At 42.8% G+C, this 17,541-nt stretch overlaps 1 protein-coding gene across 1 annotated transcript in view; it reads right to left on the bottom strand.

Moving 5' to 3' along the window:
• Positions 1-17,541, bottom strand: part of SCD5 (stearoyl-CoA desaturase 5) — a 146,735-nt gene that overhangs the window by 37,760 nt on the left and 91,434 nt on the right. The window contains exon 3 of the mRNA XM_059667196.1: positions 3,077-3,282. Within this exon, the coding sequence (XP_059523179.1) occupies positions 3,077-3,282 (206 nt within the window). The remainder of the gene's footprint in view (positions 1-3,076; positions 3,283-17,541) is intronic.

Below are 17,541 nucleotides of genomic sequence, written 5' to 3'. Positions count from 1 at the left end.
CACACACAGAGGCCCCAGAGAGCTCCTCTGCCCCTTCAGTCAGGTGAGGACACAATGAGAAGACAATTGCCTATGAGCCAGGAAGAGAGCTCTCACCAGACACAGAATCTAATGATACCTTGATCTTGGACTCACCGGCCTCCAGAACTACACGTGAGAATTAAATGTTCAGTCTTCCAAGCCACCTAGTTTATGTCATTTTTGTTATAGCAGCTCAGAGAGATGAAGATTATATCCCCAGCTTTCTATCTATATTTTGTTGATTAGTTTCCCTATAGGAAAAGTGATTTGAAGGTCCCTCATAGCTCTCGGGTTCAATGGTGCTGTACAGTGCTATGAAATGACAGACATATTAAATATCCTTTCCCCATCCTCATCTAACTTCTTCTTATCTTTCAGGTCTTGGCTTAGAAGAAGCTAGTCCATTCCACAGGCCTTCCCTCACTCTCCCCAGCCTGCAGAATGGGCTAGGAGACTCTTCTCTGTGTTCCCATGGTGTTCTGGACTACCTTATTTAAAGTTGTATCCTCAGCACCAATTCCCAGCAGGAGCTCAAGGACGTATATGAAATGATGAAATGAGGGGATGGTTTCTGATAGCTACCACCCCCTTTGGTCACTGGACTGGTGATGAAAGATGTTCTGAGATAACTATTCATGGAACATGCTGAAATAGTCTTTGTTCTGCTGCCTGCATTTGGACATATGTGCCCTGAGTACACACCTAATGAGTAAGAATTACAGTACCACATTTTTTTCAGGGAAAAAATGAAAACAAATCTTCCATTTTTATGGTCAGAGAAACACAGACTATTATACTTAGTTCAGTTCTCATTAATAAAATAGAAGATCCTTTACCTTCTCTTCTGAGCTCTTCAAATTAATCTAAGGTCTGATTTCACAAAGCATTACTAATTGTATAGCAACATCATTTATATCACAAAATTGCAAAGGATATACAGTGGGGCCTTGACTTACGAGTTTAATTCGTTCCAAGACCAAGCTCGTTAAGGAGCTCATTAACTCAAATTACTCTATCAACTCAATGCAAAAAATCGGCCGAGAGACAGCTGGTATCTCAAAAAACTCGTTAGTCGGGACACTCGTAAGTCAAGGCCCCACTGTACATATCCAGTCAAAGAGTGGTGGTTAGTAAATTATGATACTCAATAAACTGGTGAACACATGCAGCTTCTGAGAATGTGCCCACAATATAACCTGAAGTTAAAGGGAAGACATATATTATCTATGCCATGTGACTGCCATCATGTGAAACATACTAAATATATGCATACCATATAAAAAGATATACTACAGAATATTAAGAATGACTATGTTTATGTGTTAGAACTATGGATGATTTTCTTTCTATGTTTCTGAATTTTTCAGATTTTCTCATGGTGAAAAATGATTTCATTGTTAATTGAAAACATCTTGTTCTTTTCTGCTAGGAAACTTTTGGCTATTGATACTGGGTCCGTCCGCTTGAATGAGCTGAACAGAGGAGCAGAGAGAAGACCCTGTGGCACAACCAAAACAGGGGATGGAAGCATAAGGAATCCTCTGGAGCAGCAACTAACCGCCCGTGTAATAGTCACTGATCTAAGCTCTTACTACATGCCAGGCATTGCCCATGCGTTTTATTTTCTCACTTGTCCTCGTAAACATTGTAGGAGATGGGTACTAGTGTTACTGCCATTTTCTAGCTAAAACTGAGCCTTAGATTGGTCAGTTCTTTTGCTAGTATGAGGAGGAGCTGCAGAGCTGACCCTGGGCAGTCTGTCTCCATGGTCTGACATTTTCTCACTGTGCTCTACTGCCCCCTCCAACGTGACAGCAGCGGCTGAGGGGAAACTGAGCATAATTCCAAGACACACTTCATTTCATGCAATGATCTCTTGTGTCAACAAAGGCACAGCAGCTATTTCCGCCTTGAGGAGGTTCTATTCTGACAAGTCTTCAAAAACTCATGCTCGTCAGTGGAACGGTCTCTAGTAGCCCCTTGTTCACTGTATTATCTCAGGGTGCTAACCAGAGGGTGAGCCATAAACTGTCCTTCTTTGGGACAATATGCTCAGCTTTGAATCTAAGACATAAATCCAATGCTTTGGGGCAACAAGCCCATTTATAAAGGCTCTCATGGCCAACTTTGCAGCCCCAGATCAACATGGATACAGTCCATGCCAGCTTCCCACTTTAAGAGTGGATAATGGTTGCTCTCTCCTTGCCAGCACAATTATAGGCGACCTTTCTCCATGCTCTTGTTGAAAGGAGATTCACCCTGCAGATGACTGATTATGCCCCGCCGACACCATTAGCGCACACAGCACTTGGAGGCTCTCTATTACACAGTCACATTTTCTATGCACAGAAACCCAGTAGCGTAACATTTCTAGAAGTGAGGGGAGGGGAGACTTCACTACGAGAGCGTTCTAGGAGAACAGAGCACAATACCTGGGGAGAGTCCAATCCTATTGGAGTCAGGCGTGTATCACTAAAGCACGGTGTCTTCCGCGCCCTCCCTGCCACCTCAGAGAAACATGAATGGGGGAGTGGGGAACTGCAGAAACAGTCCATGAAGTGAGCCAAGCAGACTGGTCTGAAGAAAGTGACACTGGGCTTAAGGCCGTGGTTCTCAACCTTGGCTGCACGTTAGAATCACCTGGGAATCTTTTTAAAATCCTGATTTCTGGGCCTCATCCTCCGGAAATTCTGTTTCTTTGTTATGGGGTGGGGCCACAACATTAGTAACAAAGAAACAGAATTTCCAGAAGATGAGGCCCAGAAATCAAGATTTTAAAAAGATTCCCAGGTGATTCTAATGTGCAGCCAAGGTTGAGAACCAACACCTTAAGGGAAATCCATTTCAAACTTTAAATTAAAAACAAATGTGTGAGCAGGGAAACCTTAATGAGCAAAAGGAAACAACTAAACAGAGAAATCCTAACAAGAAGACTGAATGGAATCATCAGAGAAAGTGCCATGAGGGCCACTACTGGAGGATATAATTGCGTCCATTGTGCCCTGTCTCTTGGTCCTGTCCCCCAGGGACAGCCCTGTGGTGTCCATTCACTTACTTTCTCTGGAACCGGACCACAGGATCAGCCAGCAGGTCAGTGACATCAAGGCTTCTCCCCTTCTCGATGACATCGCGATGCTTCCGAACAAACAGCCACCCGATGTGGGAAAAGAAGAAGCCCCGGCGGGCGTTGTGGGGGTCAGCGTCAGTCTCCGAGTACTTGTGGTGGACTCGATGGTCCCTGGACCACTCGAAGATGTCGTTCTGCAGAGAGAATGCAGACCCTAAGTAAAGAGACAATGCACTTTCGAGACCCTGGCACTTTCTCGAAAGCATCTCAACCTCCCCCTGCCCCACCTCTCACCATCCTCACCACTGACTTCCACTTTGCTCCTATCCTCAGCCTCACGTTCAATCCCTGGGGTTTTTCTGGGGTGGTTTCCATAAAAACAAGAGTAAATCCTCACTTAAGAGAGGGATCTTAGCTTGTGTTTGGGGTGTGCCCACTGCAGGAGGTTCAGACTTACTGGGTGAACTAGTGGGGAAACCTGAAAGAAAGTTCTGGAGCAGGCTGTTGAAGTCTCCTGGGAGATCATTCATGAAGAAAAGAGAGATCCAGTCTCAGGATGAAGTCTTGGTCGTTGGGGGTTGAGTATGAAAAGGGGTTGGTTCTTGGCCCGGATCTCTCTGCCCTCGCACCCAATCTCTAATGGCCTTGCTGTCCAACTTAATGGAGAGCAGGAAGCCAGCAAGTAAAAACTCAAAGAGCTGCTTCACCAAATCACTGAAAAGTACCAAGGCACGAATAGCATTGCTTACGAACTGCTCTAACAGTGCGTCACAGAAAGGCAGGGGGGGTGACTTTGCCTCCTTGAGGAATCTGGTGTATCTGGCCATACCCGCCAAGGCAAGCAGCAGTGCCCAAGGGGCAGGCTGGATACCAAGAGAGACTCGGCTGCCCACGGAAGGAGAAACATCAGAGTCCAGCAGATTCTGCCAAACTCTCAGGGTGAGGCTCGGGCACACATGGGGACACACCCTGCTGACCCTCTTGTTATGGGAGAATGGGATAGTGCCAGGGGGCTGGAGGTCCTGTGTGAGCTATCAGGGGCAAAACCAAAGGCATTTAGGGTAGTATGACTAATGACACCTTATCTAGCCATGGGCCAGTGAAGTCTATAGATCTCTAATGTGTGCTCAGTTTTGTTTTTATCTGATAATGTTTTTAAAACTTTGAGAAGGCAAATTAGGTTAGAAGTAATACATTTAATAGGAAAATTAACCTGAAAGTAAAACAAAAACTTTATATAGTACGTATATAAGCTCTTTTTTGAAAAATATAAAAATAAGGCAATAATGTTTGATACCATACTATTCAGAACTTGGTCATGTTTTCATTAAGAATCTGCTACTTCACAGATATTGGCTTCATTCTGCTGATGAGGAGAAAGGGAACTATTTTATTCTAAAAGTTCTAACAATTATTTTAATCAAAATGGAGTTCATTGAGTTTTTGATTTCTCTGGCTCACCTAGTGCTACTAAAAGACTACCCAACGTTGTGCATCCTATAACACCATTGAAAACTTTTAAAGTTTGCTTAATCCTTGGGTATAGCAAACTTTACCCAAAGAAGAGGTAGAAAGACCTTAAGAAGTATATGCTCAGCTTAAATATAAAGAGAGAAAATGGGTGCTTAACAGTTTGTAGAAGGCAAAAATTACAGCCTAGCTTATTGTGACAGAAAAAGAGGTCTTTGGATTTTACATATATTTAAACAGAGTGTATTGGAAAGAGTGAATGCATTTATTATTTATAATCTCAGAATGTGTAGTTGGGAAGAAATTTCAAATGTCGGTCAAGACCACTGCAGCCCAGAATAACACTCCTTTTGCATTACTTTATTGCCTTTATTGCAGTGCCCATCTGGACATAGGAAGAAAGAGGAACCTTCTCCCCAGGTCACAAATGGCAAAATTAAGGCTTAAAAGACATTTACTCAAGTTCATCTACTAAGTGCAAACAGTAATGGAACAAAACAGTCCTTCGTTCACGTTCCTTTCAATGAGATGTATCCCTTATTCTCCAAATTCAATGGCAAGGAGGGGGTGTATCTTTTACAAAAATCTTCCTTTTTTTTTCTTGTTAAAAGGTTATGTTGATTCTTTAATCTATCACAGTGCAATTTTTAAAAAACTTTAAGTGATGAGTTCCAAAGTGCTAGAAACATTATTCTCACAAAATTAAGCATAATATAACAACAAAAGAATGATGATGAGGACAAATTGGAACAGAGATATTTATTTATTTTAACTCCTCCTACCTGGATACCTTCCCGACAGAAGCCACTTTGACTGTAACATTGGAATGAAGCTCAGGTTTGGCCACATCCCAAATAATCAAGCACACAATCAAGCCAAAAATACTCTTAGGGTGTGTGGGTTTTTAATCCTTTGTTATTGTTTTGTTTTTAATGCTAAAGCTGACTCCAGTGAAAAAGTGACTCAAAGAACAAGATGTCAGCCAACAATAGGGCAGAAAGGGAACAAAATTCATATGCTCGCTCAGGGGCCTTTTCTTCCAACTCATCTGCACTCCCCTTCTATCCTGGACTGATTTGGAGTGGGAGCCAAGCTGTGAGCAGCATTTGTGTTTGATGAAAAGCTGTGTTTACCTGTTTGGTACAGTCAGTATGTGCAGAAGAGAAAGCTGAGGGCTGATGAGGAGGGAGAGAGGGCTAAGCAAACCTCAGGAGGTGGGAGTGAGAGGAAACAGCCGGCCATCACCATGGCAATATCCTGGACATGTCTCTTCCTCCCAGTGTTTACACAGTGCTAATTACTCTTTTCTGGAACAATGTAGGCTACCCCATCATCCCCGCTTCACAGAAAAGGAAAAAAGAAAAGAGGCACAGAGAGATGGTGAACTCCCATCAATGAGCTGACACTCAAGTATGTGGATTCTGTCTGTTCATGCCCTGCATGCACATTTTGATAACGGCCATGAGATTGAGCTCAGCAACAACTTCTGAAACCTAAAGACTTACATAGTCTAACAAATCAACAAATCATTCAATTTGCAACTTAGAGTTTATACTTAACAGTGGGTTCTGGTAGATCACCGTCTTAATACATAACCCTATTACCTTCAAAAGCAGACATTTCACCACGTTTATTGATCATTCCTGACAAAGAACTGGAGTACAGAATGAAGCTACCCTCGATCTAAGAGCCCTGAGTAAGTATAACTGAGGCACAGGCAGGTGGGGGAGCGGAAGAGGAAGAAGAAGTAGATAAGGATTGCACAGCTCAGGTGGTAGGTTTTATTACATGAGGAGCCATACCATGTCCTACTTTGTGTTGTCCAAGAGAAATATAATACAAGCCATATATGTAATTAAATTTTTCTAGTTGCAACATTAAAAAATGAAAAGAAACAAATAAAATTAATTTTAATAACATATTTTACTTAACATATTTTAAATGTCATTCCAATATATGATTAGCATAACTTATTAATGAGATATTTTACTTTTACTTTTTTTCTGTACCAATTCTTCAAAATTGGGTGTGTCCTTTATACTTCTAGCACACCTCAATTCAGACTAGCCACAGTCCACATTTCTCAGTAGCCAGCAACATGTGGCTAGTGGCTACCATATTGGACAGTGCAGTTCTAACTCATGGCTTGTATGCTTTTCCATGTGTGTGCTATACTTTTTAAAGTTTTTTTAAAACTCCTATATAATAAAAGCCTACTATGCGAAGTGTCCAGTCGACCATTCAACCAATCAAAACGTAATATGCTAATGATATGCTAAAGCCACTCAACCTCCCGCTATGATGTGCACTGACCAGCAGGGAGCAGACGCTCCAACCAGTAGGTTAGCTTGCTGCTGGGGTCCGGCTGATTGGGACTGAATGACACCGGCAGGACATGCCCTGGAGCCCTCCCTCAGTCCCTCCCCAGCTGGCCAACCTCCTGTGTCTCTCCCGGGCCCCAATCATGCACCGGTGGGATCCCTCGGCCTGACATGTGTCCTCTCGCAATCTGGGACCCCTGGGGTAATGTCAAAGAGCCGGTTTCAGCCCAATCCCGCAGGCCAGGCCAAGGGACCCCACTGGTGCACAAATTTGTGCACCAGGCCTCTAGTAAAATAAATAAAGAATTTAAAAGTTTTAAAAATTCAATGTTGCTTACTGATGACAGTGAAATTGGCACAAACCAGGTGAATGGCAAATGGGCTGCACATATCAAAAGTGTTAAAATGGTGCATATGTAAAATCTAACAATTTGTTTTCTTTATCTTAAGGAAATAATCAGGGTGTGTGCAAAGATTTGAACACAAAGATGCTCACTGCCGTGAAAACATGGAAAAGCCCTGAATTTCCACATAAGAGATTATGATTGAGTACCTTGAGATACATTATTTAATTCAATACTTTGTGTGTGTGTGTGTGTGTGTGTGTGTGTGTCTGTACACAGAAAACTTCTGGAGAGAAATATTAAGAAAAAGATCTTAGGGTTACCTCAGGGAGTGAGACTGGGATATAGGAGATGAGGAGAAATACTTTTACATTTTATCTTATACTCTGAAATTTTTAACAAGAGCATCTCTTGGTTTTGTATTAAAAACGAATTTACAAAAAAAGATACTGTATTATTGACACAAAGAGATGACAGGGAAAGAATTTAAGTGAAAAGTAGTTTTCAAAATAGTAGGTATGGAATGGACCCATTTTTAATAAAAATGTGTATATGGGCGTAGGAAAAATAAAGGAATGTAAGTCAACCTTGTTTATAATGGTTTTAGAAAGTGGGGTGGTGGGTGATTTTTAATTTTGTATTTTAGTTTGTCTGTATTTTCTAAATTTTTATAAAAACAAGTTTTTCTTTTGTAAAATGGGGAAACAATTATTTTTAAGTTTCCATACTCCTGAATCAAAGCAACCCAGCCTCTGCCATCAGCCCATTAGGAAAAACTCTATGAAAAAGTAAGAATCATTTAGTAATCCAGTAATACATCTGTACATCAACATTAACACTAACCAACTAATCACACCTCACCTGTGTGACTTTAAGCAACGTGCCCTTGCTTAAACCCGCCCTGTGTTTTGTATCTTTATTACTTCACTCTCCATCCTAGATAATATCCCGAAACAGGGCACCTGCTGAGGCTGTAGAAATTGAAATTGATCACGTGGTGGTTTTTCTCCATAAGCACAGCCTTTGCATATTATCTGGGGCTTGAGCAAAGGTAATCAATCTCAAAAGCTCCACCGAAGCAGATTATGAAGCCACCCTCTCAGTCAGTACTTCTCCCCAACCTCCTTCTATGTTCAGAAGAAATCCGTGAGTCTAGTCCTCTAAATGGCCATAGAGGAAACTGTCTTTTAAAGCTCACATAGCCCTACCCAGTTTTGCTCAGTGGATGGAGCGTCGGCTCACGGACTGAAGATTGCCAGGGTCTATTCTGGTCAAGGGCACATGCCCGGGTTGTGGGCTCGATCCCTGGTGGGGTGAGTGCAGGAGGCAGTCGGTCAATGATTCTCTCTCATCATTGATGTTTCTATCTCTCTTTCCCTCTCCCTTCATCTCTGAAATCAATAAAAATATGTTTTAAAAAATAAATAAAGCCCACATAATTGCCACTAGTTAGCAAGATAAAGGCTAAATGTAAACAGTATACATCCATATACAGATGATGGATTATAGAATTGTACACCTGAAACCTGTATAATTTGATTAGCCAATGTAACCCCAATAAATTCAATTAAAACAATTTTTTGAAGAATATAATTTGTACTCATAATACATCTTTGTTTCCAATCAATAGTGGAAAAGACTCTAGGAGCACCAACGACAGACAAGTCAGCTTGAACAGGCAGGTTTTAGAGTAGAACGTGTGTGTCTTGTGAGTGGAAGACATCTGGGATAAGAGTCATTCCATCAAGAGGGTCAAAGAGGGAAAGACATCGCTGCCTCTCCTCTCTAGGGACCATAAGGCTCATTTGAAAGTGATGTATCTCAGTCTCTGGGGTCTGAATAGAACCTCCTCCAGTTCAGATGCCAACATTGTACTATTGAAACAGTGAAGAACATTTGGTGCTTTCCCCATTGTCAATACTGGGTCAGCACTGATTTCCCCCCAGATAACACTGACCATCTGTAAGAAGAACCCAGAAAGTCCCCAAAAAGGGCCTGGCAGCAGTCTACACCACCTGGCAGGCAAGTTGGAACTGCGGGAGAACAAGTCCCCACCTGCAGCCTGGCCTTCACATGCCCCTCGGCCCGGGAGGCTTTAGAAACTGGGTAAGTGTTCAAATGCCAACTTTAGTGGTTTAAAAGGTATTTGCTGACAACACTTAAAAATGGCAAAGAACGAAAGTGGTGTTTCGTATTTTTTTTTAAATCATATTTTCTTTTATTAAATCCTTTACAACAAGAATGTATTTGAATAAGATTTTTATACTTAAAAAAAAAACCACATTTTAAAAATGGCTTGGGAGTCCTCTTGGTAGACAAGTTGGCCTTCTGTGAGCCTTCCTAATTTGGGTTTTAAAGGTTTTTTTGGTCAGTGATATTGACCATTGTTCTAGTCTCCTGAGCTACATCTCCTTCGCTCAGTGAGTCAAATTTTCAGGGAAGAAAGAACCTAGAAAACAATGACCACTCAATAGCAATGGATACACCTTTCTCCCAGAACTTGGTTTTAAAATACCCAGTAAAAGGAGTCAGAACTCTGGTGCCAGGACTAGGGCAGGAAAAACACCAGAGGAGCTTGATACATTTTGTTGTACCAGAAAATAAGAAATTGCTCTAAAAATGATAGAAATGTGTCAAAACGGACATAGGAGTCCATTTGTATTGCCTTTCACTGAACATACTGGGGTCATGTGACTATTAATTTGAGGCATTAAGATGAATAATAATTACAGACTAAAATCCATTTAACAAATAAGAATCTACGAGCCCATAGTAAATATATACATGTGTACATACATATGTGAAATGCCAACCAACAAATCTAGAGGTAATTATGGAACTAGAAAATCATCATTCTGCAGGTGTCATGGCAATAACTGATTCAAGCAAGAATCACCAATGTATGCTAAGATACTGGGTGAAAGGTTGATGAAGAAAAAATATTTACATAGGCTCACAGTATCTCAGCATAAGCCATTCACTAATTACAAAAGGGAAAATAGTAATCTTACATTGAGAAACTGGGTAGACACCACTTTAAACAAGTGATCGAAGTTCATACCACCAAAAATATGACAAAGTGATGTCACGGGCCTCTTGTTTGATGCTCAGGACACAAGATCATTGAGGTAACATTTCTGCCCAAACTGCACAGTCTGAGTAGTTAGGAGGAAATGTGAGCAAATAAAAAATGAGGAGCATTCTACAAAATAGCTGGTCTTTACATTATAAAAATAACAACATCATAAAATCAAAGAAAGATTGGGAAACGCTTCCAGATGAAAGGAGACTAAAGAGACATTGCGAATTATAATGCAGGATTCTGAATTGTTTCCTGGACTAGGATCCTGGATATAGTATGATATCAACATTAAATTTTCTGATTTGGTATGTGTATTGTGTTCATGTGAAATGTCTTTCCTATTAGGAAATACACACTGAAGTATTTAGGGATGAAGAGAAGTATTTAGGGATGAAGAGACATGGTATTTATAACTTACACTCAAATTATTCAGAAAAAAAACATAGAAGAATGTATATACACACATATGGAGAGAGAAAGAGAACAAAGCAAATGAAGCAATATGTTAACAATTAGTAAATCTGAGTGACGGTATACAGGAGTTCTTCATGGTATTTTTGCAATGTTTTGTAAGTTTGAAGCTATTTACAAATAAAGAGTAAAAACTAAAAAGAAAAATGTCAAAGGCATTTTTAAAAATATCCAATTTTCACTTTCTACTCCACTTCCACTACCCTTGTTCAGGCTTTTTTCAGTTGACATGCACTCCTGTAATAGCCTTGCAAAGTCTCCTGCCTCTAGTCCTTTCCTCCTCCGCAATACATTTGATATACTGAGACCATACTGCTCATGCACATACTCCCAAACACCTATCATTCTCTTGTTTATTAATCTGAAAACCTCTTTGTGATTACTTTTCTCATCAAGTCTAAACACTCCTTAGCAAAGAGCTTCAACAGGGCTAATCATTCTTATCTTTCCCACTTTATTCTTTAACTTGACAAATATTTCCTGACTGTTCAGATGTGCTAGGAGATGAAGAAGGAACAGGACAATCAAGGTTACATCTTCAATGAATGTGTATTTCATGGAGACAAACATCAAGTAAACAAAGTCAACATCATTTCAGACTGGGATTATTACTATAAAGCCAAAGAGTATGTGGAATAGCAAAGGAGGCACTGAGCAAGGCAAGGACTTTCCAATCAGGAATCTTTAGGTTAAGAAGAGTCAGGTAGGAGTGAGGGAGGAAGAAGGGGATTGTCTCAGGTAGAGCAATAGACCTGACACAGTCTGGGAGCTAAGAGAAGTCCAGCATGTTCTAAAGTAAGAGTGGTGCAAGATGAAGTCTGCGAGGTACCTATATAATGAGAGCCTAAGCGACTGTTACAGCAAAACGACCAGTCGCTATGATGCGCACTGACCACCAGAGGGCAGACACTCAATGCAGGAGCTGCCCCCTGGTGGTCAGTGTGCTCCCACAAGGGGAGCGCCGCTCAGCCAGAAGCCGGGCTCACAGCTGGTGAGCGCAGTGGTGGTGGCGGTAGCCTCTCCTGCCTCCACAGCAGTGCTAAGGAACAGCGAGAAGGCGGGCCCGTAAGGAGCAAGGGGTCCTGGACTATGAGAGGGATGTCCGCCTAAGCCAGCAGGTGGACATCCCCTGAGGAGTCCTGGACTGTGAGAGAGCACAGGCCGGGCTGAAGGTTCCCCCCTCCGCCCCGCCCCCCGCCCCCCCGTAGTGCACAAATTTCATGCACCAGGCCTCTAGTTGTATAATAAAGAACACATCTGGTCTTTATCCCTGTTGGTTCCTGGCACAGATCTTCAGAAAACATTGGAATTTCCTGAGTGATAGGACTGTCTTTATTATGCTAATGAGGCTCCTAGATAGAAAAACCAACCATGTGATTAGAGGGTTGGCACTTTGGGAGGGGAAGGGGAATGAAGACTGAGTTCAATCACATGACCAGTGATTTCATCAATCATACCTGTGCAGTAGAAACTCTCACACTGAGTCTTGGAGGAGCTTCCTGACTGATGAACACACTGATGTTCAGGGAAGATGACGAACCCTGACTCCACAGGGAGAGAGCGAGGAAACTGCATGAGGGACCCTCTCACACCCTACCCTATGTGTTGGTCCTGATTTGTATTCTTTCTAATGAAACTGAAATAGTAAGTATGACTTTCTTGAGTTCTGTGAGTTGTTCTAGCAAATTATTAAACCTCAAGAAATCGTGGAAACCCTCAAATTTGTAGCCAGTCAGTAAGAGGTACAGGTAGCATGGAGCCCCCCCTGCCCCTCCCCCCCGCCCCCATTGGCTGGCATCTGAAGCAAGGACCGTCATGTAAGGACAACAAGGACTGAGGCTTTAACTTGTGGGATCTGACACTCACTTGGCTGGTTAGTGTCAGAACTGAATGGAAGGACACCCACTGGGGTGGAAACTACACTGGTAAGCAAAAGCCTGACCATGCAGGGCCCTCTAGGCCATAGTAACAAGGCCTGATTTCATTCCAAATGCAACGCTAAGCCGCTGAAAGATTTTCTTTTCTTGTTAGTGGCTTGATTTTCAATAAGCTCTGTCTGTCTTCATGGACAGGGGCCCAGTGTTGTAAGAGGAAGACCAGTTGATGAGGCTTTTGCAGTAATCTAGGCAAGAAAGGATCATGGCTTGGATTTGAGGATGGATGAGAAGCGCGCAGGTTCAAGGTACAATTTACAGACTGACAAATCTCAGAGGGAAGGGGGCAGTGGGAAGAGATTAACCAAAAGAACTTACGTGCATACATACATAACTCTTGGACACAAACAACAGTACGGTAGGCCTGCGGGGGGTGGGCAGGTGCAGGGTGGAGGGGGTCAATGGGGGCAAAAGAGGACATAAGTAATACTTTCAACAATAAAGACAATAAAGATAAAAATTTTAAAAAAGAAAATACAGGTTCAAGAAGAAAAAATATATATAATTTAGCAGTAGACGAGACAGGCTAAAAGGTTGGATGAGGGATGATTAGGGAAATGGAGAAATCATGGATGACACCCAGATTTCTGGTGGGGAAAGGAAGGAGAGAAGTAGTTTTGGGGGACAGGGGAGAGTCACAACTCTGGCTTTGGACACACTGAGTTTGAGATGTGTGAGAGACATCTAGTGAGAGCAGTGCAGGTACCTGGATTTGCACACTGCACCCCATCAGTACCCTTCTTCAGTCAGACCATTTCACTCTGGCGCAGGGACCCAAACAGTATGTCATGATCATTCCTCTCTCCCCACCTATGTTCAAGTGTTTCCCTTATCCCCGCCCCCCGCTCCTTCTTCCTTGCCTATGCAAATAAATCCTTTCACCTTTCAAGAGCTAACATCTCTTCCTGTAGGCTTTATCTTAATACCCATGTTCATATCTCTGCGGCACAAGAGCCGTATGAAAGTTTTGAGCAATTGAAGTCCACAGTCTTACGAAGGTCCCTCCTTATAATGCCCAGTCTAACGAGTTCTATCAGATTGTAATGGCTCCTCATGACTAGGGCCATTTTTAAAAAAAATAAATTTTTACTGATTTCAGAGAGGGAGGAAGAGGGAGAGAGTGATAGAAACATCAACGATGGAAGAGAATCATCAACCGGCTGCCTCCTGCACGCCCCCTACTGGGGACCCAGCCCGAAACCTAGGCATATGTCCCTATTGGAATCGAACAGTGCGACCTTTTGGCTCATAGGTCAACACCCAATCACTGAGCCACGCCGGCCAGGCACTAGGGCCATTCCTCACAAGTGGCTTATGCACCTTGACATTCAAAGAGAATGAACCAGCAGACGTACACAAAAAGCTATAGTAGAGTCAGTAGGATGTGAAAATAATCAGGTGTGTCCGTCTTTTTTAAAAAGTTTTTAAAAGCAAGGGTAGAAATTTCCCCCTTTTTTGACATTTTTGCAAATTTTACCTTTAATTAAAATGGTTTATTCAATGGCTCCTGTAGCTATTGTATCTTTGGAGCTTAATAATGGCATGTAACATAGCATTCCTGAAACATTCCTGTGACAAGACCTCTGGTTGGTGCTACAAGGAACTAGACAGGACGATGGAAAAGCCTGAACTCCGATAAACAAGAACCAGAGATTTAAAAAAAAGCAGCTCAATATCTAATGAGGGGAGGGAGGTAGCTAATGGAGGCCCCAATGTATCTGTTAGATCTAATAGTTTTATTAGGCATCTTCATTAATGACTGGGAACAGGGCGTACACATTTTGTTAATAACATTGTTGATTGGTACCAAATTAAGAGATGCTGCAGACATCTTTGAGAACAGAGAAATAATACAGAGGTTAGAAATATTAATAGTAATTATCACAATGAGATTTGATTTAGGAAAAATACAAATAATGGCAACTGGGAGAGAAATCATCCAAAATGCAAAATAACCAGTGGGCTGGAAATCCTAGAAAGCAACAACATAAGCGTGTCTGGCAGGAGAGCAATGGAAAAGAATAAGCAGTGACAACTGCTATCTCGGCCCAAGGGACTGGTGGCAGGTACAGGGAGGCACAGCTTGACAGGGAACTGCATTGCAACACAGGCTCCTTCCACACCCATAAACATTTGTGGAGACAATGTGGGAAAATAAATAAAAATAAGCACAGGCGTTTGGGCCTTAGGTTCTTCAGGTGTCAGAAAAGGGATGAGACTTGACTTCTAAGGTCCCCCAGCTCCAACCTCCTGTGGTTCTAGAAAAGAAAGAGATGGGCAGTGGAGAGAGCAGGGTTAAAGAGGTGTCCTGCCTGAGCACTTCTAAAGATCTTCTTTATGAAACTGTTACCTTGGAAATACGTTTCAGAATAGCTTTCCAATTAACAGGACTGCATGTGGAATTCATCTTAAACAAGCATACCTTTCTTTCAATATAGATGTAGAGCCGGATCAACGTATAAAATCTCGTAGCTATTTGTTTACAAAAATACTCTCCAGCCCTGGCCGATTCCCGGTCAGGCACATACCCAGGTTTGGGGTTTGATCCCTGGTCGGGACACATGCAAGAGGCAACCAATCGATGTATATCTCTCACATCAATGTTTCTCTCTCTCCCTCTCTCCCTTCCTCCCTCCCTCCCTTCCTCTCTCTAAAATCAATAAAAATAAATAAAATACCCTCTACTTTACTAAGTATTTCTTTAAATAAAAACTCTGTGGCTCATATATACTACTATATATATTTGTTTACTAAAATTTAATCACCTTGAAATGCTAAGGGACTTATCGGTGCACAGAGTGTAACATCTGCACAGTTTCTGCTATATTTGTGGAGGGTAACATGAGAGGTAGACTAACCCTGCTCATCCTGTGTCCTCTATGGAACTTCTCTCTTTTCTCAGGCTACCTGGGCTGTCACCTCATCATTCCTTTGAGGTGATTTCATTCATCTCACCTGCTTTCACTGATCTAGATTCAACAAAAAAGGAAGTGAGACATTTGGAGGTGGGGCATTTTAATGGTACATTTTTTTATTGGTAGGAAGTACAGTTAATGCTGCCAGGTAAGCACAGATGGAAAATGCCAAAATACTGTGTGCCTCCTGCAGCAGCCTTGGGAAAGTTTCTTCTTTCTCTTTCTCTCTCTCTCTCTCTCTCTCTCTCTCCCCTCCCCTCTCTGTCTCTCTCTCTCAGACACACACACCTCCCACCTCCACCCCATCATCTGTCAGAGTCTCCGCCAATACCGGAGTTACAAAGCAGCGTGTGTACAACAATAATGCTTTACTGACTCCACAAATCACCATCACCATGAGCACAGGAGTTGCTCAAAGACGGCCAAGCTATTTGTTTTTCCACTTGACTTCCAAATGTGCCAGGAGGCAAAATGCTGTGGAAGGAGACACTGAGGCAGGCATGCCAGCGACCTTCCAGAACCACCCGGGAAGGCTTCTCAGGGCCTTGAGGTCAGGACCACTTCTGCTGCTGCCTGTTTACACGGGAGGAGGAAACGGACAGCATCCGCCCAGCCTGAAAAGAGAAAGGCAAGCCTGTTTCTGACGTGCCCAAGAAAGGCTGTGCATCCGAAGCTAGGCTTGTGGTTAGAAAAGGCGGCAAGTGCTGAAACAGGATGTCTGCAGTGAGCGTTAGAACCTGCACAGAGAGCCACGTAAGGTTCAGGGTTCTCGAGCCGGCAGTAGTGTCCTGCCCAGGTTTTTGTCCTAACCAACTGCTCCCACTGCTGCGAACACCAGCCGTCCTCCAGAGCCTCGCCTCATCATCACCAAGTTTCCCTCCTCGATGTGCACACCCAGAGACCCAGCGTGGGGCTGTCTATGATCCTGGTCTGGCACAAACGTCTGTGGGCTCTCATGACCGTGGTCTGAGTCCTCCTTGTGCCATGGAAATACATTAGGCCATGTCACACCCCTAAAATCTTGCAGTGCTTTTCCATGGCTTTTACAATATCCAACCTCCTTGGTGTGCCCAACAGAGCCCTGCACTGGGGTGGCCTCTGTCCCCCTCTCTGACCTCTTCTAAGACCCTCTCCTGCACTCAAGTGAACCAGCCATACTGGCCATTCTTCTCTTCGTTGGACGCACCGTACTTGTTCCCACTTTGCTTTGGCTCCTCCTTCTGTCTGGAATGCTCTCCCCCTACCTGTTCTCTCCCTCAGGTCTCAGCTCTACTGTCACCTCCTCAGCGAGGTCTTCTCGGACCATCCTCTCTAAAGAAGCTGCCTCCCTGTCACTCTCTGTCACACTGCCGTGTTGAAATTCTTCATATTCTTCTGCTTACTTATTTATTTGCTCCTCTCTCCCACTGTAAGATACACGTTCTGAGGACAGGCACCTCACCCGTCTTGTTCTCCACTGCAGGGAACAATGCTTAGCCCAGGTGTATTTGCAAAATGAAAGGGTACAGGTACACCTGGACCCTGGGAGAGGCCTTAGAGCAGCAGTGAGAAGTGACCTCTGGAGTCAAGCCATCTGCACTTGGATCCCCCTTCTGTCATCAAATCTGTATGTTCTTGGTCAGGTTACATGGCCTCTTTCTTTCTCCATTTTATCTCCTATTGAATGAGGACAATACAATATCTACTTTGTAGGGGTATTGTCAGATGGCTAATGTACTTCATGAAATGTTGGCACATGGTTAGCACTCAAAACGTGTTGTTTTTGTTGTTATATGCCTGCCAAAGTTCACGTCCCATGACCATGTGATTTACTTGACATATTCACAAATCACACTGTAACTTCCACTTTCTGGTCTGACGTGCAGAGAGCTTGGAAGTAGTCACTCCTACCCTTGCAACAAGAAAAAAAAAGCCAA

The sequence above is a fragment of the Myotis daubentonii genome, chromosome 1, assembly GCF_963259705.1.
Source record: "Myotis daubentonii chromosome 1, mMyoDau2.1, whole genome shotgun sequence".
NCBI lineage: Eukaryota > Metazoa > Chordata > Mammalia > Chiroptera > Vespertilionidae > Myotis > Myotis daubentonii.
This window is presented reverse-complemented; position numbering and strand designations above follow the sequence as displayed.